The following is an 11,321-nucleotide window of genomic DNA, read 5'->3' as shown; positions in this document are numbered from 1 at the left end:
GGAACTTAAGAGAGACACAAATAATTGTATTTTGTTGGGAAATTGTGGAAGGGGGCGGGATTGCGCACTCGTCTCCCGTCCTGGTTCTGCTCCTGTTGAAGGTTCAGAGATGTCTCTCATTTGTCCGCTTTAAGTGTGGAAATGGCTGACAGACTGGATGGGACCGGGCGAAAACAGAAAAGTATCGTGGTAAATAAACAGCTTTCGAATCCTTATTAGAAACCGTTTTACATAATATTGTTAATGTAGCCTGCGGGGGGAAAAACTTTCCATTTTGAGAGTTTTGTAAAAGTAACATTCACTGCAAAGTTTACTCATTCACCCAAGGTTTATGCATTTACATGGACTTCAGATTCAGGATGACTGGACAGGCTACGATTTGGAGCTGTTCAACTACCCGGAGCATTACCATGGTGACATCGAGTGCGTGTACATTCCAAACGGAGTCATAATGGACAGGTAAACAGAACACCTGCTCACTGACCACCTTCCCGCTGTCAGGTTCATATGCGATTCTGCGGTTTGATACTAACACCATTTATTATAGTTTTAATAATGTTCGATTTGTTAACCTGCAATAAATCACAGCCCTAATACGAGCATCAATAATAGGTTTAAAGATAATCATAAATCATAAATTTACAAATAGGTGTCTGAATATTTTTGTGGATAATTGCTAACAATAATAAATGATCTAATTATTCTTCCGATCATTTTTGCTTATAATAATAATAATTGTTGTTCTTTCGTTTACTCATTCAATTGTTCATTCCTTAATTCCTTCATTCATTCTCTTTGTCGACATTCCATTACCAATCTGGTCATTATTGCGCAAAGGACTTTCATGTGACACTATGGTTACCACAACCACCCCCCCCCCCCTCCCCAAACCACACGCACATTTTCAGTTGTTCAGTTATTGGTGTAAACACAAATTTGTCTGTTTGCCTGTTTTTAATAGGATAGAGTCCCTAGCCAGAGACATCCTGGAAGATTTAGGTCATCACACGCTGATGGTACTATGCGTTCTGAAAGGAGGCTACAAATTCTGTGCTGACCTGGTTGACTCTATTAAAGCTCAGAGCAGAAGCACCAACCGCGCCCTCACTACCAGGGTGGAGTTCATCCGCCTAAAGAGCTACCTGGTATGATTGGCATCTGTTGTTAAAAATAAATGTGCAAAATAATATGAGTTTCTCAACAGAAGTTATCTAAAGTACCTAAAGCACAAAGAGGGTGAGCTCTGAAATAATGATTTCATAATAAAGATCATATAAGATATAACCTGAATATAACCTGATAACTCCCCATATCCTCTGGTCAAGACAGAACTCTAAACTCTAGCCACTACAGTTCACCATAAACCTAAATAAGTAAGCACATGCTTTTAAATGTTTTGTTGTATCTTGTTTGACCATGTGCGGCAATTGCAGGCGTTTACTTGTGTACTTTAAAATAGGTGATGAAAAAAGTAGCAGGTATTTGATAATTACATATCATGATCTTCTCATTCCACTGTTTATTTAATTTCATCCAGAAGATGTCGCTAATGTTACATTTTAGCCTTGAAGAAAAAGGACCGTCGTCACGTGGGAATCCTCGCTGTTATACATTGCACAAACTAACCAGTCATGGAAAAGCAGAAAACATCAGCATAATTGAAGACTACCCTTTACATACAGTACATATACAGTATACAGTGATGTGCAGTAGGAAGAGCAATGATATCTGGTGACATTTCCCCCTAAAACCACATTTTTGTTTTACTCTTAACTCTAATCTAATCTAATCATCTAATCTAACCACTCTAATCATTCCTAGGCCTGTGATTTTTAGCTGGTCAGTGTATATGCCTTTGAAAACTATCTTGGATTTCTAATGACACAAAGAAAGTCCGAGTCCTCTCATAGGCTCCACAGAACAGGAAGTCTGTCCACTTCCCAGAGCAGTGTTCAGTCTAGAGCCATAACCCTGGGGCTTCAGAAACGTCTGATCAGCTTGTTCAGTACTACAACCACAGAAGAGTATGAATTTTAACAGAGCCCACAAACTCTGGGGCTTTCAGTCTGTCTCTGTGTGTTTCCCTTTGTCTCACATTACCTCTGTCATGAACCCAGAATGACCAGTCCACTGAAGTGCTGAACATCACTGGGCCAGAGGATCTGTCAGTGCTGAGAGGAAAGGTAGAAACACCAGATCTTTCTCTGTAACACACACATTCCTTAATCATGTCACCTAAAGTAAAGTTAAAGGAGTACCATCACACAAAATATGTTAGTAATGTTTTTATCAATGACTACTGGCATCCTACTATCCGTATGGGAAGTATTTTTTGAAGTTGGACTTTATTGATTTTTTTTAACATTGGTAAATGGTCAAGGCAATACAGACTCGGTGTATCAAGATGTAACAAGATTGTGAAATGTAATGAAACCTTCTGTTCTGAATTTCATTGGATTCAGTTTTGGATCTGTTGTTGCTTTAGACTTAGTTCCTGTGGAATTTTGAGTGCGTTTGAGCCTTAATTTCTTTTTTCTTTCCCTCACTGCAAATTCAGAGAATTGCTCCATCCCAGAGAGATTTTATAAGAACTGGACTGTGATACCCTGATGTGTGATTTTAAACTGTTTATGACCTTCTGTTGCTTTTTGAGATCTGTGTGTGATGTCAGTCTTACACTGTGTGTAGAAGCAATGTAGGACCCCATATGAGTTTGGAGTACTGTGTGTTTGTAGAGTACTGTGTGTGTGAAGTACTGTGTGTTTGTAGAGTACTGTGTGTGTGAAGTACTGTGTGTTTGTAGAGTACTGTGTGTTTGTAGAGTACTGTATTCCCAAAAAGAAAAAGTCTTTCTCTGTCATGTGACTTTCCTCCACAACCCCAGCATGGCTGCCATAAGGGCCACGTTGTTAGCTGGGTTTAGTCCTCAGTCATACTGAACCATCCCTTACTGTGTTGATGAATTTCATGGTTTTATGAGTGTGTGAATGTTTATGTGTGTCTTTGAGAGTGAGAGAGAGAGAGAGAGAGAGAGAGAGAGAGATGTGTATGTGTGTGTGTATGTGTGAGTGTATTAGAATCATGAAGAGATCATATAGATGAGTGAGTGGTCTAGGGAATGTCTTTGCATGACACTGCAGTACAGTAGCAGTATATGTGTGTACAAATATATCTACTAAACTTTCCTGTAGTTTAGTAGTACTCTGGCTACAGGGTGTCTTGAATTCTGACCTATCTATGCTACTATCTAGGATGCATTCTGTGAACAGATGCAAACCACTTTGTAAGTCACTCTGGATAAGTGTTTGCTAAATGCTTTAAATGTAATAATAATAATAGTAATAATAATAATAATAATCTTTATTTGTATAGCACCTTTCATACATACATGTAACTCAAAGTGCTTTACAGTATAAATACAAAGAAACATATGTAAATGCTAGTGGAGAAATTCTGCCCCCTCATGGCATGATTGTGGTGTTGTATTGTGGTAGAATTCAAGGCACGTCTGGGTCGCCCTTGCTGACTATTTTATTCATTTATTTTTAGATCAAATGATTCACAGTCACATTTTGAAACCACACACACACACACACACACAAACATACAAGCATTCACACATACCCACATAAGAGAGCTCAGACTGTCCCTCCCAGACAGAAAGTGTCTGAAGGAGCAAAATTCCTCTTAGCTAACTATGTGCATTACTGACCACATGAGCAGGAGGTTGAGAAATGTCATGGACTTCACCCTGAAAGTACCTAAAGCCAGCAGTGCTGTGCTTTCAATGTTACACCACTTCCCGTTTAGACAGACGCAGCTCTCTCCTCATGTTTACACTTGCCTTGCATAATCGAAATGGCTGAGGAAGGTTTGTTGCAGCAGTATTTCCATCCATTTGTTGGGCGAGTCTTCTCTGATGGTACAGCTGTCCTGTGAATCTCATGTGCTCATGTGGTGGTGAGGACAGAGATAATTGTGATCTCACAGTCCCAGAGCTACTAGAGGGCTGAGCTGGTTTTGTGCTGGGCCAAGTTCACCAAGTTCACCAAGCCATACTGTCACCTGGACATGAAGGCCAGAGCAAGGACGATTTCATAAAGCATGGGCTTATGGTATTTATTATACTGAAAGAGTCATCTGGGCAGAAAATCACTAAATGAGAGTTGATCACTTTGAGTGCCTGGGGAGTAACATGTGTAAAGTGTGTTTACATGGGCAGTTTTGGGGAGCCAGCTGGGGAATCACTACACACAATCATATTGGTCAGTTGGTTTGTTACTCTTCACTCTTCACCACCTACACAGTTTTACACCAATCAAAATTCAGCAAGTAAAGTCTCAAAATACAGGTGCAAGACACATTAGTGGTGAGTTTAATGGAGTAGGAGTCTCTGGTTTGCCCTGTTTAAACAGTGTCATGCCTACAGCTCTTTGTGTCCATCTATTCCAGACTGTTCTGTGAGCTTTTATTCATGTTTGGTTCATCCAGAATGTCATAGTTGGCAAAGTCATTTGAGTAAATCACTGCAAATGACTGGACGTGATGAAATCTCCATAGTTTATTATGATTGTGGTCATTCATGCACCACAATGTATGGATGGAAAGGGTAGAACTCATTTGCAAGTTTTCACTTAAGCCTATTAATAGAATACAGAAAAGAATGAAGGGATCCTCTTAAACCCTGCACTGAACCACAGAACTGCTCTGGTAGGGAACTCAGAATCAGCCCTGGGATGACCACAGCAGTATTTCCAATGTTCATGATATGCCTTAAAAGATCAGTCTTCATCTGTTTTACATTCTTACACATCAGTCTGCAGTAGCAGGATTTCAGATCATATATGCTATCACATTGCAATAGCCTGCTATGATGTATTCTCCAGCAGGGTCAGTCTCAGTAAACTCCTCTCATTAACAATCACCAATCATGTGAGTGGCTGGGGAGTTGGCGTGGAGACATATTTGAAAGTACTGCAAAATAATCATGTGAGGTTTACTTACACAGTTTGACTCCTTTTAGTTTCCATTCATGGATTTTGGAATGTGGAAGTCACAGCTGTTTAACAGAATTCCCCTGTTTTAAACACATTTATGGATTTTCCTACAAACACAAACTAATTTCGTTTTTTTTTCTCTTATGCAAAACAGAATGTCTTGATTGTTGAGGTAAGTAAAAACTGCCTTTTATTTCTCTGAAAACTTTTTAAAGAAAAAATGGCAGTGAAGGGGGAGCACACTCTTAAATTTGTGTGCTGCCATAAACCATTTGAATGTTGCTGCCTTCATGATTTTTGTGTTTTTGCTTTCTCATGCATTATTATAAAAATCCCTCACACACACACACACACACACACACACACACACACACACACACACACACACACACACACACACACACACACACACACACACACAGTGTCTGTTTGGCATTAGTTCTGAATGGAAGAGAAGGTATTTTCCCTCCCGATCACATTTCAGATGTGTTGTTTTTCACTCTGAAGTCACCCATGCAAAACTTCTTCTTTACACTGAGTTTCTCAGCTCTCAGAATTTGACTAGTAGCACTGCAGATGTTATCATTGTTGACTGGCATTTGATTATGGAAGCTTTCTTTTAATTTAAATGTCTTTAGAACACTGAACACTTTTGCAGTTCCTGGTGTGTAGTTTATATTGTAGATCTCTGTAAACCTGGCATCACCAGTTTATTGATCCATTTAACTCTGTTTCAGAAAGGTCAGATTTTACCAAATAAGTGATTAAGTTACATACAACACAGAATGTGGGATTTTATCATCTCTCTTTAAAAGAGCACTTATTTTGGAGCAGAGATGTTGTGGGCAGTGTGCTTGTGAGTGATGTCATCCTGCACCATGACCTTTGTCCTCAGGCCATAGTGGACACAGGGAAGACTATGAAGGCCTTGCTGCAGCATGTGATGACCTTCCAGCCTGAGAGCATTAAAGTAGCAGGGTGAGATTGGGCTCGTGAATCAGCATCTCAACTCACCTGTCCCGTGTCACGCTCACGTCTGGACATCACACTAAACTGCTCACTTTGCTTCTCCTAACGGTTGTTACCAGTTTGAAGTATTTCTGTTCTGGTTGAGGTTGATGTCTCTGATGTGGGGTGTGAACGTGGAGCAGGACTGACGTGCTGCTGTGTGTGTGTGTGTGTGTGTGTAGCCTGTTGGTGAAGAGAGGGCCAAACAGCAGTAGTGCCACCCTCCCAGACTGTGAGTAGCCCCTGGTCCCACCCCCTTGCCGCCACTCCCCTGCACTAACACACACACACACACACACACACACACACGCGCGCACACACACACGCGCGCGCGCGCACGCCAGCAGGACAGCCATGAGCAACATACACTTTACACCAGCACAGGTCATGTTCTCAATGTTTATAAAAAAGTTGAAAGGAAATAAGACTGTTTTTGTTGCCATGTTGCTGAATGAATGTTCAATTTATATAGCGCCTTTCAAGATATCCAAGGTCGCTTTACAATTTTAACACAGGTACAAGTCTTACACTACCAATCACACACCGACGAGAAGCAGCAGCCAATTCCGCACAGCGTACTCTCAGCCCCCTGGGGGACAGAATGGGGTGCAGGAAGGGGAGAGAGAACAGAGCACCATCCACGACATACAAACACACACATTCATGCACAGACACTCAGACAACTGCTTTTATTGAACAGAGAGACACAGACACACTCAGAGAGAATTTGTCAGGGAATCAGGGAGGGCCAATTTACCTAACCTCCATGTCCATGAAACCAGAGACCCCAGATGAAACCCACACAGACACGGGGAGAACATGGAAACTCCACTCAGATAGGGACTTGAACCCAAGGCCCCAGTGCTGAGAGGCAAATGAGCTAACCACCAAGCCACTGTGTTGCTCATGTTGTTGTGTTGTATTAAATGTCCTAAATATTAGATGTAGTAATACTAGTTTTGTACGAGTACAAACCAAACCTTTATTTGCAGCTCAGCCGATCCATTTCTGTCTCTGCAGATGTGGGTTTCGTTATTCCGAATCGCTTTGTTGTGGGTTACGCACTGGACTACAACGAATACTTCCGAGACCTCAGTGTAAGATCTTTAAAGAGTGAAGACATGTTCAGAGTGGTGTTTTACAATGGAAACCCCCTGAGACTGCCAAGTTTTACATAGGCAAATGAATCTTCCAGCACTTGTCTTGGCATGACAGTTTCAAAATGTAAATTACTGGCTTGCATACTCTGGCTGGTAAGCACTCGTAGTTTCACACAGATGAGGGAGACATGCAATTACATTACATGATTTACTGGGCAGGTGCAGCTGTAGAGGCCTAGAGAGGTGAATAGTTCAGATTCAGGAAATAAAAGTCCTTCCCAGCATTGGTTCCAACCATTAACTTATGCTAATTAGCTCAAGCCAGCAGAATTTCTGAGCAATACATAAGAGGATAGGGGACACACACAGATGGACTTATATTTTCTCAATCTAAACTTTCATACCTCTGACACCAACAAAGCCCTTAATCAGAGTATTTTCAGGCTCTGTCATTTTGAATGAAGGTGCTTCTTTGGTGTTTGCCACTGGTCTCACACTCCCAGTCAGACCTCTGAATGAGAGTCAGTAACAGGTCTGAGGCTCCGATGGTTCCGTTCTACATTATTTTATATGCAGGTTCTGAGCATAGCAATTTAAATAACCTTTGAGAATACAAAAGCATACAACATAAATGTAATGAAAGTAGGCAGCTCACGGCTTCTAAACTATTATTTACTTAGTTGCCGAGATGAAACTTAACACAGATTGCGGAATAAAATATACGAGTCTTATTCCCAATGCATGATGGGTTGTTTCTCTGTACAAACATGATTGTGATTTCAGACTGTGTACCTTGTTCCCTCCGTCTCTCTTGCCTTGTCTCTGTCTCTCTCAGCATATCTGTGTGATCAGCGAGCTGGGAAAGCTGAAGTATAAGGTGTGAAGAGGCGACATGCTCGAATGTTCAAATTCTCATTTTCTGTAGGCTAGTGGACGTTTCTGAAGGCGCCTCTGAACCTGCATGTGTCCACTGTGTGCAGCAAAACTTTGGGAACTTGGCGCAGCATACAAAGACTTTACACCCGTTTCCTTCAATTGTGTCATATCAACTTGTACCTTAATGTCCTTCATGTTAATGTGCTCTGCAGAAAGCATTTGTGTGTGTATTCTATTGGATAAGTAGTATTTTTAATAAGAGCGTCATGTATTGGCCATAAACAGAGCTTAACCAAAGTGTTTTGCATAGCTGATTCACCACTACTAGTTTCCCCAAATTAATACAAGATCTACACATGGTAGAGTATTATCTGGTGCACTCTCATTTAAGATGATCTTTATGCTAGTGTTTGTTTTGATTATAATGACTGTTGAACCAAGAACCGATACAGAAGGAACTAGTGATACAACTTAATGGCCATTTTAATGCTTTAAATGGACAGTGACATTAGATTTACAAAACCACCCAAAACGCTGTGAGATGTGGCTCAGCTGTGAGGACTTGAAGCATATTGTATCAACAGCTCTCTGTATTGCCGTCACAGTTTATAAACTACACCTTTGTCACAAGTACAAGTAATGCTTATACTGGCTTTGACACGGTCTGCAGAATTACTGCCAAAAAAAATTAAAAAAGTTTAAAAATGTTCCCACTATAGATTTCTGATTTACATAGCTGCTCTCTTTTCTCCCGTTCCTTTAGTATGCCCAAAAAATTATATTGCATGTGAACAGCTCATATGGTCACAAAGTCCAAAGCATGCACATCCCGGCCCACAAAAGCCTCCGTTGTGAAGCTGACCCTCCTCACTGGACATCCAGCCCTTTCCCTTTGTGTGGTGGTGCAATCCAACAATGCTTCTTGCCTGCCTACCACCAAGCTTAGCTAGAACAGAGGTGCCACGCTAACCAAACACCACAGTGGGGTCACAGGCTTCAGGACACAAGCAACCCAACAGAGCCTTTCAGATTGGAGTATGTGAGCAGTGAAGAGTAAGCATGGCATGACCATTGAACGCTTGAACACCCATCACTCCTGCGCTTTAAATGTCACCTCAGAGAGGACACCAAATTGAGACCTCAACTATAATGCAGCCTGAACCATCCCAACAGGAGCCATGCATTCACATATATAATAAACCTATTGGAGGCAGTACTGCTAGTGTGTGAAGGACACTCCAACCAAAACGTAGCCATTATATGCTATAATGACAATGACAGACAAGATTAGTAAACATTAACCAGTCTTCTTAAAACAGCCTGTTAGTCACACGAACTACAACTACACTGGGCCAAGAAGCACACAGAAAAGCAGTTCCTTAAAATAATTTATTCAGAAGCCATTTTCTGGGCAGATGTGACATTGCTCAGGCCCATTAACTCTTGCATGGACCCAGGCCAGTTCGAGAGGTGCCGAAGATGGGAGCTGGAAGATTAGGGAAAGTTGATGGCACAGCAAGAACTGCATCCTTTATATTCAGACCCTAAAACCAGAAGGTTACTCGTGAGCCATTTAAATTCAAAGGGAAACCAAAAAAGGGGCTGCCACACTACTAGAGGAAAGAAGAAGCCTGAACTACACAGGTTCTCCAGTACCAATTGGATCACTCCAGTGGTTACTTACCCTTCTAGCTCGTACTTTCCTTCTCATTAAGTGTCTCCTCCAAGCCTGAACCAAAATCCATATCATGGATTAGCAGCTTCACATCGTTGATGGGTTCTCCAAGAACACCTGGACAGATACCACACTTCAGCCACAATATGGAGAACTAGATCCAACCATGGACACAAGGACCACGCATACACACAAATCCCCAAAATGAAAAACATCGTCTTGGCCTAAAACGTCATGTACACAAACCTTGTTCAGCTCTGATCACTCGCGGTAATAGCAGGCCTGCTTCACTTGGCTGTCGACGCTCACGCGGAGATGCAAGAGCTACGACATCATCAGAGGTTCGTTAGACTGAGAACGTCCAACACACCTTCAAATGAGATACAAAATAACCACAAACAAAGCGAAACTTACCGAGACAAAGGATAGCAATCAGAACACTGACACCGAGAAGTCTTTGAGCACCCATTATACTATCTTACCCAAAAACAATACGACCGTATACTATTTTGACGCTTGGACTGGGCTTTATAATGCAAATCAACTCGCGACTAGGCGCCTGTTTCACCTGGACTTCATTAACAGCAATTAGTGATGACTAATTACGTGTGACAATCCGCTAATCTGCGTATTGTGTCATGAGTCCGTTGCACAATGTCCCAGAAATCACAGGAAAGGTTCAGCGATAGTTATTCGTTCGAGTAATTCAATAATCCTGCTACATACCGACTGTTTCCCACTTAACGGTCACTCTTAGCATTTGATAGAAATCTTGACTGTTATTTTAGTTCAGAAGTTAGCGTAGCTGAGTTTCAGAGCTGTTAATTGTGTAATTTGGAAAATGCTACATCACTAAAGTTTCTCATTTAATAGCATAGAGTACTCTGCCACTACATGGTGGTTTAGCTTTCATAAGTTTTCTGGCAAAAAATTCAGGAATGTTTTGAATTTTAAACTTCTGAACCGTTTAAAAGCTTCTGAAATTCTTAGACAAACACTCACCACCACAAATAAATAAGAGGTAGAAATACTCATATAAGAGTTGTAGGTTTTTATTTAGGATGCACTTTGTGTAATAGAACTTGTTTGTTGGTCTTATGATGGACAGTTTAAAAGCTATTGAAATAAGACAACTGACCACCCCAAATTAGTGCAAGATGGAAATACCCATATAAAAGTTGTAATTTGTTATTTAGGATGCACTTTGTGTAATGGTATTTGTGATTTACTGTCTGTGACCCTCAGTCAGAACACTGACATTTAATTCACTCCGTTATCTGTGTGTTTGCTCCTCAGTTAGAACCTCTCTCTACCGCTCTCCCTGTACTTTTACACTTTCGCTAGTTCCAGTCTACTGTGCCTCCTCTCCTGATAAGGAGAACACAAATCATACATATGTTTTATTATTCTTACCCAATTGGGTTGACACATCTTCATTCTGTATTTAACTACATATATAGTATCATTAAACTTTGGAACTCTTTCCTGACACCTGTGTGTTGTGAATCTGTACTCCCTGCGCTGGGCTACAGAACTCTGAGGGCTGTACGAATTTATAATCCTATGAACTCTGATGGTTTTGATCCATGTCTGAAATATAACTCCAAAGACGTACTCAGAAATAAGAATCTGCATAGTTTGGCACTGTTGCTGATACATCCTTAT

General features: G+C 41.0%; 1 protein-coding gene across 1 annotated transcript; it reads left to right on the top strand.

The window, feature by feature from the left end:
* The first annotated feature begins 41 nt into the window (after nucleotides 1–41).
* On the top strand, nucleotides 42–11,145 carry prtfdc1a (phosphoribosyl transferase domain containing 1a). The gene is made up of 9 exons (XM_076971231.1): nucleotides 42–189; nucleotides 353–459; nucleotides 962–1,145; nucleotides 2,118–2,183; nucleotides 5,152–5,169; nucleotides 5,893–5,975; nucleotides 6,188–6,237; nucleotides 7,026–7,102; nucleotides 7,941–11,145. The coding sequence occupies exons 1-9, from the start codon at nucleotides 142–144 to the stop codon at nucleotides 7,986–7,988; spliced, it is 681 nt and encodes a 226-aa protein (XP_076827346.1). The 5' UTR covers nucleotides 42–141; the 3' UTR covers nucleotides 7,989–11,145.
* Nucleotides 11,146–11,321: the final 176 nt, after the last annotated feature.

Source organism: Brachyhypopomus gauderio, chromosome 13 (genome assembly GCF_052324685.1).
Source record: "Brachyhypopomus gauderio isolate BG-103 chromosome 13, BGAUD_0.2, whole genome shotgun sequence".
Classification (NCBI taxonomy): domain Eukaryota; kingdom Metazoa; phylum Chordata; class Actinopteri; order Gymnotiformes; family Hypopomidae; genus Brachyhypopomus; species Brachyhypopomus gauderio.
The sequence above is the reverse complement of the archived record's forward strand: the minus strand, read 5'-3'. Positions and strand labels throughout refer to the sequence as shown.

Coding starts and splice junctions, on each gene's coding strand:
- prtfdc1a (XM_076971231.1), top strand. CDS start 142: ATGGCTGACAGACTGGATGGGACCGGGCGAAAACAGAAAAGTATCGTG. Junction 1,146..2,117: donor TCCGCCTAAAGAGCTACCTG/GTATGATTGGCA, acceptor TCATGAACCCAG/AATGACCAGTCCACTGAAGT. Junction 6,238..7,025: donor TAGTGCCACCCTCCCAGACT/GTGAGTAGCCCC, acceptor CTGTCTCTGCAG/ATGTGGGTTTCGTTATTCCG.